This window comes from Myiozetetes cayanensis, unplaced genomic scaffold (assembly GCF_022539395.1).
Source record: "Myiozetetes cayanensis isolate MyiCay16 unplaced genomic scaffold, myiCay2020 scf1, whole genome shotgun sequence".
NCBI classification, from domain to species: Eukaryota; Metazoa; Chordata; class Aves; order Passeriformes; family Tyrannidae; genus Myiozetetes; species Myiozetetes cayanensis.
The window spans coordinates 107,881,184-107,900,931 of NW_026086604.1; the positions used below are offsets into that span (position 1 = coordinate 107,881,184).

Here is a 19,748-nt window from a genome sequence, read left to right on the forward strand (position 1 = left end):
TTAGAGACAAAATAAAATCTGCTAACTGATGGAAATATGAAGCCATTCTTTACTATTGATAAAGTAAGTGCAAAGGTAGAAGGCTGAAGTACACAAAGAGGATTAAAGACTGTAGGACACGATCTCAGTGAATAATTAATTAATTGTACTATTTTCTTCCTGGTTTTCAACATGTCTGTATGAAGGAAGGCATTCTCCTCAAGCTGCTTTCTTCTGATTAAATAGGATTCTTCTGTCAAAAAACAGCAGGAATTTACTAGAAGGGGTAGCTCTTAATTTAAAGCAAGTTGGCCTTCTGGAGATGCAGTTTGTTTGAAGACCACTTATGTCTCTATTGTGAATGGATATTGACATGCTTTTTTGTGGTTGGTAACTACAGCAGTTGGTTCTCCATTTGAAGCTGGAGAGCAGTGTGTCTGTGATAATTATTACTTCATACCACTATCTTTTTATTCTGCAGGAATACAATAAGATAGTGGATGAACAATGCACCACTCGTGGTTCTATTACAGGAACTTCATCCTACTGCTGTCTCTTTTCCCCTAACCTTCTCTTCTAGCCATGGTAGCTATTCACCTGTTCTCCCCATTTCACAGTGTGTCACTCCGCCAGATCACTAATGCTACTGCTTCCACCTGGCAGAAACCAAGTCCTGGTTTTGTTCCTCAGGATGCAAGAAGGATGGGCTCCATGTTTGGGGCTGAAGCGCTGTGTTGGGATGAGTCATTTAGGGCAGGATGTTTATGTGTGTTTCAGGGCTGGCAGTTGGGGCTCCAAGCACCCAGCAGACTGATAGGGAATGGATTATAGGCTGGACTTCCTACATGTGTTGCTTGCAACCTACCTATGTCCCATCAGTGATCAAATGACCTAAGGGCTGTATCGGTGATACCGTTGTGCAAACCTGTTGCATTAATTTTTTTCTTGGTTTTTTTTTTTTCTTTTTTAAAGAGGATAAAATTCATGAGATTTTAGCCAAAATGGCTCTCGGTGATGCGATTCATCCCTGAAGCAGCTCATAGATTTTCAGCAGTGTTGGCAAAATTAAATTTTCAGACCCCATGTACAAAGACCAAGTGGTTTATGAATTACTTAGTAACTAATTAAGCACCTTCTACTGCAGTGGTCCCCCAGGGCAGGAGTCAGAGGTGGGAAGTTGTGAATAGCCTTGGGCAGGACTGACTCCTTCTGAGCCATCAGGTTGTAACCCCAGTTGGGCTGTGCATGCAAACTGTGTAGGAACTGGGATGCTGCTACGCAGTCCGAGCACGCTGAACTGCTTTGGAGTGCTGAGTGTTTTGCTTCTACTTTCAAAGTCGGAGCAGCCTGGGTAGTGTTTTCATTTTAAAGCTGTGTTTTTTCATGCCTAAGTATCTGTGCCTGAATCCAGCCTTAGTATGACCCTCAGAAGGGAGGCCGTGAACTACGCATGGACAAATCTCCATCAAAATCTGCCTTCCTATGAGCTACTTGTTCCTAGCTCCAGTCATAGCTAAATTTTAAAGTCTGTCAGGAACACCGAATCCTGCTGGCTCTGCTTATTGGTTGTGGCCATTAGTGTCTGCAGTTTAGTGGGGCTTACTGTGAGTTCCCTGGGGTTTATCTGAAGGTTGCTCAGATCTAGCTATTCTGTGATACTTTTGGCCTAGGTTTTTTTGTACAGCTGTATTGACTATCCTCCTAATGGGCGGTGTCTTCCACAGGATGTTGTGCCCTCTCTGTCAGCTGTTTTTTTCCTAAGTTAAAACCCCTGAGTTCCAGGACTGAAATATATCATGGTGGGATATACAAATGCTGAATCATTATGAAGCATGTATAATTTACAATAGTGAGTCTTTATTTACAACATGTAGAATGTGATAGTAGGAAACAGGAATAGATACATGGACTACTTGCACTTATTGGAAGTACTGCAAGACTAACACTTGTCTTTTATGATCAAATCTTGTGCTCTCTAGTTGAAAAAAAAAATCAACATTTAGCATCTCTGCTGTTGCCAAGAGGTGTACTGGGGTGGATTTGGTATACTCTGAACATTTGAACCTCTTCACAGCTATGCATATACCAACCAATTTTATAAATCACAGTGAATGTAAGAAAGAGCGATGTGTATGTATTGCTGTACATACCTGATGTATGTGGACATACTGTCTAACAGCAACTGAAAGTCATAACACTTTCCAGGAGAGCCTGAAGTCATTATAGGAAGCAATTTTGGGCTGCTTATTGCCTGAGGTGGTTGTGTAGGCAAGTGAGATGTAGTAAAAGAGGTCCCTGTGCGTAGCATATCCCCGGCTGCAGTCATTCCCAGGGGAGGGAAAGTTGTGGTCATGTCAGATTGGGTTTATATATCTTTGGCTAGCGTGCTTATCAGCCTTGATTACAAGGATCTTGTTTTCAGGAGATTATTTTGGATTAGATATTACCAGATAAATACAGGAGCCATAACTCACTGAGATCCTTGCAGTACAAACCAAACAGATCCCAAGTCAGGGGTCTGATAGGATGCTGCCTGCAAAACTGTAATACAGCTCAGCTAAATTCGCTCTGTACTTCTAATCAGTTGTGTACTATTCAATGCCAGAATGTGTGCTTGGGAGTGTAATTGGGCTGGAAAACATCTAAGGTCATACTCTATTTTCCTGGATTTTGTAGTAGTTCACAGAAAGGCTTCCACTGCTGTTCCTGGGTAGTGGATCAAGCTGTTGGGCTGCTATGGTTTCACCAAATGGGAATCCCATTGATAATCTTCATGAGATGCATATGTAAAAGAAAAAAAAAAAAAAGCAGTGAGAGTAGTTTATAATGGACTTGAGTCACAACAAATCTGTTATTTTTCTAGGCAGTCATTCGAGCACATGGCCCAAATTCCCCAGCTGTGTGGGAAGACTCAAGCTGGTTTAAATCGGCCTTATAAATTGTTAGTTCTGGTATAGGAATTCAGGAAAGCCTGGTAAAACAGTGTGCATCTTGTGTAATAGTACATTGCCTTCCTGCTGCTAATGCCTCCATGATATAATTGATTTAGCAGTTGAATTACAACATTAAAAATAAATTATTAAATCTTTAATTATGAGCACTTCATTAGAAAATTAATTTCTTAAACTAACAACTTGACTAGGCCTGTATCAATTGACATAATTCATTAACCCATCTGAGAATCTATATTAGTTATGCTTAACTTACCTGAGTGTTAGAGGCAGGAAATTTTTCTGGGTATAAATAAATTACCAAAACACTATTTATAGTCAGTTAATTAAAGAGCAAATTACCAAAGCAGTGTAGATTTCTTACTTAGTATAATGTAGCCATACTGATACTTGGTGAGCAAAAGATCATCCCGTTCTTGAGAAACTGTATGATGACAGATTTGTCTCCTGATCAATCCTGTGCCACCCTACACACTTCTAAAGGTCTCTTTGCAGGCTTAACTGCTGCTCAGCAGCACCTAACACCTGCCCTTCTGTTTGAATGGGCTGGCACTATAACACATTTGTCAATCTTTTAAATCTTTGGCCTTCCAGGACATCAGGAAAAGAAGAAACATGTCTTTAAATGCTGTGGAAGCCCCGTGCCTGGGATGTGAGATTACTTAAAGGTGGCAATACTAAATATTAATTCTGTTAAGTTAGCTTTGGAGTAGTGACATGTGGAATTAGCAAATAGTTACTTTGCATCCTGGTTAGAGTAAGTTTGAATTATTTTTTTGTAGCCAAATGCTGCAGCAGAATCTAATTGTGTGAGTACAATATTCTGTTCATGAACTGAGGATTCCCAAGCAGTGTCACTTGAAAAAACTCAAACATCATGTACTTGGCACACTTTAAATCATATTCTGTTGTAGCACTTTTTTGTTGCTGTCGTGCAGGCAAGGTCATGTATTGCATTGTGAATCAAAAGAATATTCAAAACAAAATTTCCTTTTGAAGTAAAGAACTTAAAATTTAGCTGATCAGGAGACATTAAAATATCGTGTATGGGGAAAAGCAGCCAAGTATTTGATGCGTACCTTAATAAAAAACTCACACTTCTTGCACAGAAATAACCAATAAAACCATGTTTCTCCCTACAAGAAACTAAAAACAAACAACCAAATAACAATGAAATTGAAACTCCTTCAGTGAAGACTATTCTCAAGGCTCACTTTCTAACCTGTGAGGGAAACTGCATGGAGAACATATGTCTGAAGAGGTTTCAAATGGCTGCACAGTGCTCTGACTTTCAGATGACTGCCAGGCACTGCGCTGCTTGCTAGAATTTGTGGCAAGTTGAAAGTGGAGCTAAATGGTATAGTATGTGAATATTTTTGTTACCACTTTGTCCTCTACAAAAAGCCTGTGTCCTCAGGGACATGTACTTTAAGAAGATTTGATTGAAACTCTCGACACCAAATGAAGGTTAGGGAACGGTAAACTGCAGTTACCACAGTCTTCGAACGTCTGGGCTGTATTTAGGATATAAATTAGGGAAAGATCTAGAATCCAGGCATCAGGACTCAGCTTGGAGGTAGCATTCAAAAGTCTTCAGTGAAACAGTTAATTCTGTTTTTTCTTATGCCAGTGTAATCACATCTGAGGGAGTTACAGCACCTTGTCCCATGAGTTGATGTGGGTCACTATCCACTTGTGTTAATGTTTGCTGAGCGCTTGTCAAATATGCAGCGAGCACAGAGCACACCCATGGATATCTCCTGCCACTGGGTGATTTCTATGAGGTCCTTCTGTGTTACTTCTGGTTGGGTCAGGATGTGTTGAGTACCTCAGAAGGTGCGCTCTTTGATACCAGAAATTCTATAGCTGCCAGTTTTATGTGGTTGTTAAGTCTGTGAAGGTCCAGAATAAGGCAAAGGGCTTTGACATGAGTAATTTCATTTGCTATCTGAACACTCTAACAGGAGCAGCATAATAATTGCTTTTCTGTATTTAATGACTCTGGAGGAGGTAAACTGGTGCAGAGGAGAGCACAGTGCTGTTACTGCTGTCTGCTCCAAACCACAACTCAGTGCATGGCCACAGTCACTGGAAGGGGTGGCGTTCAGAATATCAGCTCCTGCAGTGTCTGACCTTGTGCAGAGGGAGTCTTGAGGAGTTTGTTGGGGTTCCTCACTAGGAGAGTGTATGTGTGGCTGCTCAATCTTTTTAAAACTTTAACTCAGTGCTCATGTTAATGCAGGTGTTAACACAGAAAAGTAGCTCTTGAGCTGTTGTAATTTGCTGTATATGGCAGCTGGCAGTAAAATCAGAGGGACAGGTGGCAATTCACGTTGAACAGAAATCTGCTTGAAACACTTTTGGGAGGGGAACAGATAGATACGGGACATAAAAAGGGAGGGGTCCTCAGGCGCCTTTGGAAAATCTCCTGTCAATGACACTAGGATCACAGAATGTGATAGCACAGATCCTATAGTATGGAGCCGTACACCGCCCTCAGCTGATGAAGAGCATCAAAGGTCTGCAATAGCATTTAGGGGTTACAGTTAGGGGTACCTCCCACTGGGAGTGCTGGCTTGTCTCACAGATGGATAGTACACTCCAAAGTACGGTGCCTGCCTCAGGTTAGTTAAAGTAATAAACATTGTTGTAAAAGTCAAAGCTCTGAAGCAACTAGTTATCTGGAAAAATGAGCCTAAATTTTTGGGTGCCCAAGAGGGTGTTGTGTTAAGTCACCCCTGAGTGACAGTTCATAGCTAACTGTGGGGACAAGTTCATGTCTTAGGCAGGGATGTAGACAAAAGGCCTTTCACTAACCTCTCCCCTGAGTCATGAGCACTACCCCAGGCAGTGATAGTGGGGGCCAGCAGAGATCCCTGAACACTTGGGAGAGCCTAACCTGGATGCTCCAGGTGAGATTAAATGCTTGTGCTGCCTTGAAGGAATTTCCACTGCTTGTGAAGAAGTTTCCCAAGTCTGTTATGAGTACCTGATTTGATGTTTTATCTTCAGACTTGTCCTTCTGATCTCTAGCAGGACTTAAAATATTACACACAAAACTTCAGAATTACAAGCGTTCCCATGTTAAGTGTAAAATAATATAAAGTATCTTTTTTAAGATTTTTAAGACACCCTTTATTATATGATGCATTAAATATTTTGCATGCTTTTTTATTGTGTTTTTTTTTTATAGAAGGGTGTTTTTAAGATATTGTTGTCAGGGAAGAGTAGGTCATAATCTACCCAAAGTGCATCAGTGTCATCCAGCTGTAACAGAATTGTGGCAGAAGAGGTCTCCCAGAACTGACAAATGCAGCTGGAAAACTGTTAGAGACCAAGAGAATTACATGAAAGTCTCTCAACAAGATAACGACTTTAATCTGTTTGCTTTCATTGCAGTGACTGAAAATTATCTCTCCAGTCCAAAATATTTGGGTTTCGTGACATTAGGCTGAGAAGAATTGTTGTCCACTAGTTCCCAGAATTATTTGAATGAAATGAAGATGTTTCTTTCCAGAGGATAGTAAACTAAAATCTGGTAGTTACTGCTTTCAGGAACAATGTGACTGTGTATTAATGTGTTAGTTGAGCACTTTTTTTTTTTTTGTCTTATATTTGAGCTTTCCTAAAGGACAGGGAGTGAGAGGGACACCTCTTCTCTTTCCAGTATCTCTATGCAGCCTAGAAAGCCCAGACTTACCAAGGAAATCAATAACAACCACACATGGTCCAAAAGCTAAAGGGGAGTGTTGTAGCTTCCTCAGAGGTCTCTTTTGTTCCAGAAAACTGGTGATTCCCATGGCACAGGGGCTCCCAACCAGCTTAGGTCTTGCTTTCATCATACTGGGGATTGAGCATCTTTTCCAATCCCATGAAACTATGTCCCCATTCAACGTTATCACGATTTGCCTGGCACTAGTAGTTAGCCTGTATTGCACCCACAGGGTTTTCTTTCATGTTTTCTAACTGTGAGAGCTTGGAGTTGCTCAGATGAGACTCTGAAACCTGTACTCCGAAACTGCTTGGAGTCTGCCAAGCTTCAGTACAGGTCCTCAAGTGCAGATACTGAGTGAGTGACTGTGCAGTGACCGTTAAAGCGGTATTATATCTTGTTTCTGAGTTAATGACACAAACTATATGCAAATGCCTATCAACAATCACGTTTCCCTCCTCTTTTTAAAAACTGTGAGCATATCAACTCCACCCAGGAACTTCTCAAAGTATTTATACATAGTACATATAATAATTTATCTGTTGCAATTTGTTTACAGAGTTTGTCCTATATTTCACAGACGGATATGTATTTCACAGAATATTTTGAGTTGTAAGGGACCCACAAAGATCATCGAGTCCGGCTCTTCAGTGAATGGCCCATACGGTGATCAAACCCATGACCTTGGTGTTATTAGCAGCCAATCTCAGGAACTACAAGCAGCATTTTGAGTTTTTGCCAACATTCGGCTTAATGAGCAATGAAAAGTAACTGAAAAAGTAAAAGTAATTAAGCAGAGGCCAGTCAGTGGCTCTGAATAGAGAAGGGGCCTTTCTTAATGAAGAACTTTCCAACTAAGAGGTATTAATGCTTGTTTTACTCTAATTTCAGTTGTTCTGACTGAAGCCCCTTGTTTCTGTATATTACTTTTCCAGTGCTGTAAAGCAGGTTTTCATGGTTTTGACTTACAAGCTATTGAACATTTATATAGATACACAAATAAAAGAAACTAATTGCAAATAATTTTCAGACCGTTCACGTTAAATGCTTCTCTTCAAGCCAAAAGCAAAAGATTTCTGCTGACGTTGAGAAGACTGTGCTCAGCTTTGAGCTCTACAACCCAAAAAGAATTAAAGACCTGCTGGTTTCTTTCCACTGTTTTCAATCATCAATTAAAGTGAAAAACAAGGACTATAAATTATGGTGACCTTTGCAATGACTTTTCATTTGTGAAATAGAAATGTGATGGTGTGAAAGCACTACCAATAATAAAAAAATATTAATAACTTCCTCAGGAACCACCAAGAAAAGTGTAAATTGCTTTCTGCTTAGTATAAAATTTTCATTTAAGGTACTGTATCATGGAAATCTTCAGTCTTGTTTAAAATTCAGATGACCTAAAATTAATGCTACCCCTTCACCTTTGTGCTTTTTGTCATCTCAGCTGAAAAATATGATTCTTCTCAATTTATTCAGTATTTTATAATGAATTCTACTGAAAATACAGCCTGTTGTTTTTTCCTTGATAGCCTGTTAAATATATAGGGAACAATGGATTAATTTGTTGGACTAAGAACTTACTAAAAATGTAGCAGCCACCAAAAGCATACTTTGGTCTGAATAGTGGAACACACCCTCTCTATTTAATGAAATTTACATTTTTATGGTTCTTTAACTAGGTTTTTAAAAACCCTTGTGGGACTGCAGCACCAGTATAAATTTTCAGACTGTCAGTCTGTAGAGCAAAGATTTGCCTTAGCTCATAAGGCAACTATATAATTATTGGCCAAAACATTGCCTTGCTGTTTCATGATCCTGATTAAAATTTCCCCCCAAAAATTGCCGTTTTGGTGAGAAGACATGACCCTTGGCTGCTCTGTGCCTCAAAGATACTAAGTAACAACCACTGAAAATGTGTTGCTTTTGTGCTAGTTGCGTGTTTGCTAGAAATACAGTGGAGAGCAGATAGGTACCACTTATCTGTGTGTCAGGGACATGGAGTTCTCTACACAACTAATATGTGCTAAATACTGAAGCATGACCTTGAGGTGCAGAGCTTCAGATCCTGTAGATAATTCCCCATTTTCCTTGTTCCCAAGGGCATGATGAGAAACATGTTTTTATGGTCAATTGAAAGCCTTAGATACCAGGCAACAGTAACCTTCTACAAAATCCTTGTTTATGCTTGTATCTGCTTATACTTCATCTAACTTTGATAGAAGAAGAAAAAAAGTCCCCCTCGGACTGGTTCTTTTCCCTAAGCTTCACTTTTCAGCTAATGGTGGAAGATGGAGAGGAGATCCTCAGCCTGTACTTCAACCTTCAAATGACTTCATCAGTAAATTTTTTTCTCGGACAAAGAACTGTTTCCTCACTGAAATTACTGTCTTTATCACAGTTCTGCTAAGCTTACTGCTTTTCAGCAGCTCACAGACAAAAGATATAAACAGCATAGGAAGCCTGAATTTTATTATTTGTTCATCTGTCTCTTGAGACATCTTCCTTTAATTTGACGCTATCTGACTGAAAAGATGGTTTTGCAATTCTTCAGCAGTGATTGTGGGCAAGCAGGCAAACATTTTTGCTAACTGTCCATCCTTGTGAGGAGTACAGAGAGAAAACAACTTTCAAACCCAGGTTAAAACTTCCTACAGGTTTGACAAGAGGATTCAGAAGGCCCAAAGCAAGAAGCCCTTTTCTTTTCTATATTTTAATTCCTGCTGCTGAGATGGAGCTTTACTCTGTGGATGCCAACTTTGGTGTTTGTGTGTCATTCATAGTTCCCAAGGGGAAGCTCAAAGGGTGGCTGCATCCAGATGGGCCTGCCAAGTAATCCAGGCTGCTCAGCAGGGTGCCACCTTCTGTGAAGTGACAAGGACCTAAAGAGATGAAGAGGGAAAGCAGCGTGAGTCCATCCCAGGAGGTGAAGATGCAAGTCCTTTTCTCTGTATAAATTGTCCTTGAAGGGAAAGTGCAGGTAAAGCTGCACCATGAAACAGATGTTCAGGTGGTGGTGTCAGATGAGCACTGCTCTTTTTAAGGTCGGTTTTACCTCTTGACACTGCCCAAAGGTGCATGTAGCTGTCAATTGTTTCTTTTGAAAATTTGTTCTGCTTTAATAAATTGGAGAAATTCCTTGTTCTAGCAAAGTCCAGAAATAACAGATGGTTCATACATCAGGCATCAGCAAATACTAAAGTTGTGGGCATGACCCCTGCCCATGTCCTGTTGAAAAATCTACCTGTCTGCAGGATTAGATTGCCCAAGAGTCTGGTGTTTTCTGCAAGAAGACCAATAGTGTAAGTTCCACCTGCTTTTCACATACTGTTGTTAGACTTAAAAGCTGCCTTCTGCAGGATTTACTGTGATTACTGGTGTTCCTTGATGTGTTTTGGAGAGCATTAATGCTGAGAAGTTCTAACTTCCTGAATGTTGAATTAATGAGGCTGGGCAAAGCTGAACTGTGTTTTCATCATCCACGCACGTGGAAGTGCTGTTACTGATTTTGGGTGACAACAGAATTAAGGGCATATGACTTGAGGCTGACATCTTGTCAGATTGCTGTGAACCTCTCCTTCTGGTTAGCATGGAACGTGACACCAGATTTCAATGGAAAGTAAACAGGCCCTGCAGGTATTGGGATAAGTTGTTGTGGTCAAAAACAAGTCAGCTTTTTTTGTTGGTTTTCTTTTTAAGTGTCTGCAGCACTGTAGATCACGACCTCTTTGATGTTTATCAGCATGAAACTGCACATAGCAATAGTATTCTCACCAGTTTTCATTAAGGTTTCATGCTCATCCAGCATTTATAAAGAGAACGTTCAGGCTTTACAGTGGAATATGAGAGCAGTAATACTCAAGAAAGAACAACCTCTAATATGTGACAGACGTCAAATGGAGATTATACCTTGTGTTTATATAGCATCTTCTAACCTAGAGTGTTCCTTGAGAGTTAGGGAACTTATTGAACTCTTTCATTCACCGCTGCTTCTTCATCATGAGTTACTCTATCAGTGCTTAGCCCTGCTGCACAGTAATCAGAGGGGAGGGCTGAGGAAGCCTTCCAGACTTTCTAGCCAAGTAGGGTAACTATGAAATATGCTGACAAAGCAGACTGGAGGCAAGGTAGACTAATAGAGTTAATGCTATTGCATGGTGCTGATGGCTGAGAATTTTATATTGCTTGTGGAGCTGTTGGCATTTCTTCTTTCAATATACATTTTTCTCACATAATCCCATGCTGTGACATGCTTGATGTATCATCTCAATAATGTGGAAAAACTGGGGAAATTCAGTGAAATGGCTATATTTCGGTACGATGTCTGTCAAGGGAAGGATGTCAGTCAATCACAGGCTGGAAAAAGCAAGCAATGTCTTATCACGGTGTGAGACTGAAATTCTCAATGTGCCTGTGTGCAGACCTGCGCCTCCATTTTCAGGAGCTTCACTCCCTTGAACAGTCACGTATTTAACCTGTGATGGGCACAACTGTAAATCATGCAGTATTTCACAGCGGAGAACTCTTTCCCTGCATTCCAGCAGCAAAGAAGAGCTGAGGTGAAACAATAACAGAAACTTCAGTTACTGCCTGAGGAGATCTGCTGTACCAATGAAACAATTAAAATGGTGCCACAACCCAATATACACTTACAAGGAATGAGTTTAGGAGATTGCTGTGGCTATGAAGAAAGATATAAAACTGATTGTTTAAATGTTTGGATTACTGGGTCTGCTGATGCACTAGTTCATGAGATGACCACTCTTCTGCAACTGAATCAAATCACTTTCTGCTTAGTAAAGACCTCAGAGATGTCCCATTGAACTGGTTAGTCATCTGAAAAGAAAAATTTCGTGTTGTAGCAGTAATAGTGATTTGAAGTCTTACTGATTGCAAGTGGAGATAACAAAACTGTTTTGAGATAAATCAGCATCTGAATGAAGGTAGCTGGTATCTTTTCTCATCTTATGTTATTCTTGTTAGGCTTTGCATCACTGTTACCAAAACCATCATATTTAGCTAACCTAAGCGAAGAGATTAAGAATTGAATTTATAAGTAAGGCTGTTTTCAGTTTTGTGGTGGTCTCACCTTGGCATAGTCAGAGCACATTGACACAGCTATGGGAGAAGACAGCAATGGTAGCACTGGTTTGCATCTATTCAGTGACTGGTAGCATCTGTTTGATGATTAGCTAAAGGATTTCAGCTGTCAGAGCTGTCAATCTGACACCTTTGATGAGCACTAAAATAAATCTGTGCTACCAGGAACTATTTATTTTTCCCCATGCTTTTGATTTGCTTGACTCTTTGTGTCCTTGCTGATAACTACTAGCAAGGCTAATACATTATAAACTCTGAAAAGTGAAGAAAGCAGCTGTCATTTTTTGCATAACAGATGTTCCTGATCAGGGCTCAGACAAAGGACCTCATCACTCCTCCTCTGAGCAATTTAATTTGCCTGTTCCTTGGTGCACCAGCCACCTCCTTCATTTCAGGATCAGTTCCTTTAATCTTATAGAATTATTAAGTTTTTTCTGTGCCAGGGCAAAGAGAGTGGAAAAAAGGAAATTGCTTCACTCTTACAGTGTCACCAATGATGCATCATAATGCAAAGTAGCAAAGGCCTACTTCAAAAATAGGAAACCCAAGTACTACATTTTAAGAGAACCAGAAAGTACTCTATGAGCACTTTTTTTAAGAGTTAACCATCTAGATTTGATGGTGTTTCTTTAGCAATTTTAAGTCTCAGAGGTAGGGAAAAACAGTATATAATCCATCAGATTCCTGTGATGCAACTTAGGGGGATGAAAAAAATTTATGTATTTTTTTAAGAAAAGTTGCTGCTGTGGATCCTGTTCTCCACTCCTTAATCATGCAAGTTATCCAAAACGAGTAATTACTGGGGGCTTTGCTTGCTTTTCCATTTGGTTTGGTAAAACTATCACTCTGCTGCTGTTTTGTAGTGATGGATAGGTACTACTGGGGATGTAAATTTATAGTTATTCTATAGCTTATTTCCCAGTTATTAGTCTAACACAGGACAGTCATTTTGCCTATGCACAGCTCCTGACTTGCCACCAGATTGATCCATGTACTTGAGATGGGGCAATTGTTGTTTACCCTGCAAAGGAAGCCGCTCACTGTGCCCCATGTTCCTACCAACATCTGCCAAAGGCTTGCTGGAAGGGGGAGGTAAGGGAAGTTGGCCTTACCTTGTGTTGGTGACCAGCCCTGCACAGAAATTGCAACTTCTACTGACAATGCAAACAGTAGTGTCTGTGACCATAGTCACAGCTGTCAGTCCTGATAAATGGGAAAAGTGTATTTGAGAAGCTCCTGGTCGCCCATCACTGAGAAACCACTCATATGACCCCTCTTTGATTTGGCAGGTTGACAGGACAGAAGTGATTCGGACCTGTATAAATCCCGTCTTCTCCAAGCTGTTCACAGTGGACTTCTATTTTGAAGAAGTGCAGCGACTGCGGTTTGAAGTGCATGACATCAGCAGCAACCACAATGGGCTGAAGGAAGCGGATTTTCTTGGTGGCATGGAGTGCACTCTTGGACAAGTAGGTGCCGTTTTCCTCCCTCGACCCTCTTTTGTATATAAATGAAATATATTGCTTTGATAAATGACTGATGGGTGAGGTTTGTCATTCATGACAAAATTCTTAACTGGTGCTTTGAACAGGATAATTAAGAACTTCTGCTGGTTTGATTTACTGCTGTAGTACAGCTTCAAGTGAGCCGGTGCTTATAGGAAACAGAGCGTCAGTGATTGGCCTTGTACAGTAAAAACCCATGTTCATTAGATTGGTGTTGGAAAACAGACTGATCTGGGACAAAGTTACTGTTCCTAACATTATATGGGATTTAAAGCAAGTTCCAAGTCCAAGGAACACTTAAAAATACCATTTATTCACATAGGGTAGTGCCTGGTCATGTGGCAAATAGAGAAATAGAGTTGGATTCATTTCCCTGACTCTCAGTCATCCTGAAGTTAGGTGTCTAGACTAAGTTACTCTTCTGATTTCCATCTTTAGTTCAGTGGAGAGAAACAGACAGTTCCAAGAGTTGATTCGTTCTACCTGAGACAGCCATCACAGATTAAGATAAATTATCTTCAGGAGATACCTGTCATTCCTCATCAGTTGTCAGTGGAGTCTAGACAGCTGTTTTAGGATAGGTACCTAACTTTTTAGATTACTAAGTTTAAAGGTGATGAGTCCTACCCACAATATTGATATCTAGAGGTTGTCAGAGCCAGGTCTGTAGTGAGTTCCCCTTTTGCTGACTGGTAACACACTACAGTGTCCCAGGTGTCACGGTTTATTTCTAACTGGTAGTGCTTTTGTCATGCAGTGTTTCATAACACAGATTTCTGCTTTGTCCATAATCTCAGTGCCAAGGATGGTCTCAGTTTCACTGAACTGAGTGTAAATTTGCTCTCCATGCTGTGGTAGCTTGTGTGATGAGAGTGGGCAGTGCTTTTGTTTAGATTATGCTTTGCAGTGCTTCCACAGAAGTTTGCATTCTGAACACAGTAGCTTGTCATGGAAAAAGCTGCAAAGCTTTTTTTTCCCGTTTTCTCACCTTCTGTTGTTCCCACCTCAGTCCCATCACACACGAATCACTTTGATTTTTTTTCCCAGAGCTATTGGGCAAATGCTGAATGAGGAAAAGCTCTCCCAGTGAGAGAAATAGTATGAAATATATGCATTTACTAAATTGAAAGCTGAATATGAAGATGTTGGTATTTAGGATATTTACAGTGCTCTATAAAGTCTGTTCCTTTTGACAGAATTCTTGTGTCTTAATGAAAATAAGCTATCTTATAACACCAAAGAGAATGGGAAACAAAGAAAAATGTTATTATAATGTTCTTCTCTCTTAATTGGCTTGAAAATGAAGGGAGGGGAAAATGTCATTGCTGCTGCCTGTAGCATAAATGTCTTTATAATGATTTGATGTCTATAAATAGCACACAGCTGGGTTGGTTGCAGTGTAATTTTAATGGTAACCAAGCAAAAATAATAACAGTGTGAATTCTATTCACAGTAATGTAGCCTGGAGGACTCTGATCTCATATTTAGACCTTTTTTGTGGTGTTCCTTCACCCCCTTTTCTAGTTTATTACCTTTATATGATTCCTTGGCTGATTTAAAAATAGTAACACTGGAATTGTCATCCAAGTAAAGCCTTTAAGAGGAGTCCAGCATTGAAAATCCTACAGCATAGTCTGTACATACAGAGCTTACACTCATGCTTAGCTGTTTGGTGTAATTACAGCATTTTTTTTTCATGATGATAGTAGAGCCATGGCTTTTCTTGAAATAAATTGGACATGAATTTGTTTTTCTACATCACTTCAGTGCCTGAATAAAACAAGAATTTTATGTCAAAGTGTGTACCTGCCTCTAAATTCACTTTCCCAGCACAACTAGGTCTTATCTGAGACAGCGAGGAAGGCTGTCAATTTTTGGGCATAGTCTGAAAGACTGACTTCCCTCCCACCTCTCCATAAAAGTGCCAACTTCTATGCTCTCTTCTACGTAACAGTTGATCTATAAGAAAATGACTGCTACCTGTACCTGTTTATAGATCATCACTTAGATGTAAAGTAAACCTGCATGTTTGCCCAAATCACGTAGTACTCTTACCTAAACCAAAATTAGTAGGAATAATAAATGCTGGGGAAGGCAATAGTGTAGTTGTATGGTAAGCTGACAGAGAGGAGTGAGTTTTCTTTCTTCTGATCTGAATCTTACATGTAGCCTACCAGATGGATACAAGTGTGTGGGAAATTTGGGGTCTTGGATGCAAAGAATGAAGAAATGCATTCATTTGGAAGGTGTCAGTAATCTCCTCCCAAATACTCAAATAAATCTGTGTTCCAAGAGAGTGATAGCAGCAGTGAGTTGTAGGCTGTTAGATCCTGAAGCATACTCAGTCTGGTGACACCCCACTGGATGATCCCACAGCAAGATTTAGTTCTACTGCTCTTGCCAGGACAAGTCAGTTCTGTGTCTCTGCTCATAAGTACTGTGGTTAACAGCATCCTGGCATGCAGTCAGTTATACCTGGGTGTGAAGAGTAAATGCCTATGCCACAGCATTTAAACACAGTAGAACAAATGGTTGTGGATACACACCTGCTGAGGATAATTAGGAAAATGTCAGTGTTCTAAATAGAGATGCTTCCCTTGAAGGGATTTATCTTATCCATCATGCTCAAAAGTTACCTTTTCAAATAAAACAATAGCAGATTATCTCTTGAAAGGTTTGACAGGAGAACATTTGGTGTGAGGTGTTTTGGGGGAACTTTTTTTGCGTGTCTGCTAAGTAAAGTCTGTTCCTTCCACTCAGAAAGGCTCTTTCTGCATTCCAGTTTTCCAGCTTCTTGAATTTCCTGCTAATGTGCAGATTGGCAGAATGTTAACAAATATGTTCTGTATAGTTGGAATGATAGCCAGATCAAAAGCCCTAAAATATTACAGACGGTAGTAAAGATGAACGTGCAAACAAATTTTCCTTAGTTAGTAGCATAATATTAAAATAATTTTCTGCAATTATATGTAGTTTATAAAATGGAGTCTCTTAAGAAACTTGACATCAAGAAATGCACCATACTCCAAGCGATTTAGCTGACTGTACTGTATTGCTTCAGTAAAGTGACATTGTTAAAAGGTAGGTTAAAGCACGTAACTAAAACCAAAACCAATACATTTAAAAAATATGTTATTCCTTTCCATCTTACAGTTAATTTCTAAATAACTGCATAAAACTAATATCTAATAATACTGGTTTTAACAATTAAGTTGTACTGCCATATGGTAACTATTAAGCAAGGAAATTATACTGTGTTGTTCTTGTAACCTCACAAAGATTATTCTTAATTGGAAGCATATTTGTGAAATTAGATTCATAGAATCCCAGAAGGGTTTTGGTTTGAAGGGGCCTTAAAGACCATCTAATGTGTTAGTGTCCTCATATGTTCTGAACTTCTAAACTTCTCTTATTGGAATTGTTTGGTTTTATATTCCATAAAATTTACAGAACATTAAAATTGCATTATTTAGTACAGTGAGGGCTCAAATTTTCTAATAGCCAAAGTTAACTACTTAACCACATGGCAATGAAGTATCAGGAGGGTGGCTTAGGAAGACTTTTTCCTCTGAAGTTTCACCCCGAAGCTTTAATCTATTCTTTAAGAACTCACAAAAATTATTTCAATGAATAAACATTTTCTGATGAGAACTAAACAAACGGATGTTGCCAAGGCTTTCTAGATTACTTCTCACCTGTACCTGCAATGTCATTAAATTATGTGAACCAGTGAAGTTGTTATTTCTTAAATGCTGTGAACCACCCCAGCTCTGTGGGCTGGATTATTCTCTGTGACATATTCTGTGTGAATAGCCTTTGTGGCTTTTCTTTCAGTACTTAGCATGGCTGGTCTTTACCAGTTTCGAATTTGGGATTCTATTCCTTGTTTAGTTTCTTTTAATTTACAGAAGTGTTAAAATGTTGTTACTCTCTTACTTGCTCAGCTAGTACCAGAAGAAAACCGCAGAGTTGTAAATCTTTTCCTGTCAAGAACCTTTTCAAGTATTGTTTTGAGATTTAATATTACCCATACGCACACTTGTGTACAAATTAGATTGGAAATCTTCCTTCTCAGTAATGAGTATAATTGTTTCTTGTGTGCTTTGGATAATATATGCCATTAGCAGATTATGCACTTGAAAATGCTGACTGATTATTAGTTCAGTTTCAGCCATTGCAAATCTCCTTGCTCTTGAATTAGAGAAAGGCTAAAAGATCCATGATTGCACCTGAATTAATTAAACTGAAGTAGTCTGTATGAGAATATTTGTTTAATAGACTGTCAACTGCTTCTGTGCAAAAGACATAGGACCAGTTTTTTCAAAGTATTTGAATTCCTAAATCTCATTAGTTGTCTGTATGCCTCCTTAGGCATCTAGGTACCTTTAAATACTTGGCCTTTGATCTCCTCGAAATGAAGTTGCTCTATTCATTAGTGGGATGAATAGTGTACTTTATTAGATGTGAATGTCATTTTCTACCAGGGCTGACTCAGAGCACAAGCAAATCATGAATGCAGCACTCTCCCTAATTTTACCAAACCCTTTCAGCACCTCAGTTATCCCCAGGAAACCTGTGGTTTGCCACTGCAGCCTCTCTGAAGCTGTAAGATTTTCAGTTCTACATGAATCTTACCAAAGTTAATGGAATTACTTGTACAATTTGTACTGCTTTGTTTTTACATGCTTTATCTTTTTGTATGAATTACTGTAGCAGTTTTTAGAAAAGTAATTTAAAATTTACTTTGCTATTATAATGAGTTATTATTATGACTGATTCTAAAGGGGCTGCTACTCTGCATACTAATTAAATGCAATTACTTTTTATGCTATTGATAAGCTATTTCCTGTAATAAAACTAGGCCTCTTGTGATAGAGATATCTTTTTTTCTCAGTGTTCTGTTTCAGTTGATTATTTTCAGGTACAGGTCTTTCACAAAAACAGGGGAGAGTTATAATTCTGCTATAAATAGACTGTGAGCTGAACAGTACTATTGTGAACAAAAGAAATCTTGAAGAGGGGTGTGTGGTACAGAAAGAATCATATGTACAGAGACGATGATTATTACACTAAAACTGGCTCTACCAAGAAACAGGAATTCTATGAGCAGTTAAAATGAAACTTCCTTGACTACAGACCTGTACATCTGAACTAGTTCTCTTGAAGAGACTTTTTGGTATCTGTGACTCATCCCCCAAATTTTTTTTCCATGAGAGTGAACTAAGGTCACTGGCGTTTACCTACTGTCTGGTCTCTCTTCATGTTGAAATGTAGCATGCTTGATGCATCTGTGACTAACTGCAACCTTTCATGAGAAATATTTGGTGGGTTCAGAGAGATAGTAAGACAAACACAAGCACATCAGAGTTGTACAAATCTTGCTTTGTCAAAAAACAGGCTAAAGATGATCGTGTGAAGAACAAGAAGGAGTTTTTACACGGTGAGCCAGAGCTACAGTTCTGCTGCCCGTGCTTAAATTGATCTCTTATTATTTACCTACACAGGCGAAATGTCATTAAGATTTGATATTTTATCTGTGGGTGCTTAGAAGCTTACAGTATTTGACTGGAATGCATTATAGTAAGAGTGCACTAATATTTTAATTTACAAAGCTCCAAAATTCACTTGACAAACGTTAACTCTCCAATCATTTGTCTAGTCACTCTGGTTGTATCATTCTATTTGGAGCAATATCATGAAAGTATTGCAGCCCTTCATTTGGGAGACCTTGTAGCTGTGAAAAAGGTGCTTTAAGGATTGTACTTCTCTGTTAAAAGGAGAGACCTTTAAGAGAGTACATAGCATAACTGGTAAATACATTTGATACAGTTATGTCCTGAGTTTTAGATGCCACAGAATCCTTCTCCTGCTGTGCATCAAGGATAGAAATTATTTTCTAAACACAGTCATGTAATTTTAATTGTATGTTTTAAAATCTCTGCCCCAGCTTGGCCAGATAGCAAATGCTTGTCAAGAAAGGAACACAACTCAGATAAAAGGTGTTTTAGATTAGGCCAACTGTGCCTTTTAGCACGTTTAGTAGCAAACAATTAAATAAGCTGTAATTTCAGGAGGCTCTGGAAACCTTATTCAAGCCAGCTATGGCTTTAGAAAGGCAGGTTGCTGTACAGTGCTGAGCAGTATGAAGTTGGTGGCTGAAGTTTCACAAGTACTTGTCTCACTTTTTGAATCCAAGCAATGGTGAGCTCAACATGATACAAGCAAAAATACCACAACCTAAGAGATTTAAAGACCCAATAGGATGGTTCCTCCCAAAGAAGGCTTGGGTAACATTTATTCTTTCTCTCCAAGCAGTGGGGTGCAAAGAGGATGACCGTAAGGCAGAGACAGACATCTTTTAAAGTGGGTTTGAAATCTCTAATGTTCCAATAGCTACTAGTTAATTTAACTGGAGAAGGACAACTAACACTGTATTAGGGGAATTTGAAGAATCCCAAATGTTTGTTCATTTTTCTAAACTGAGAAAAATAAAATGAAAATATG

At 39.2% G+C, this 19,748-nt stretch overlaps 1 protein-coding gene across 2 annotated transcripts in view; it reads left to right on the forward strand.

Moving 5' to 3' along the window:
• CPNE4 (copine 4) overlaps positions 1–19,748 on the forward strand; it is a 225,490-nt gene that overhangs the window by 100,093 nt on the left and 105,649 nt on the right. For both annotated transcript variants that reach the window (XM_050315604.1, XM_050315595.1), the window contains one exon: positions 13,029–13,208. In XM_050315604.1, the coding sequence (XP_050171561.1) occupies positions 13,029–13,208 (180 nt within the window). The remainder of the gene's footprint in view (positions 1–13,028; positions 13,209–19,748) is intronic.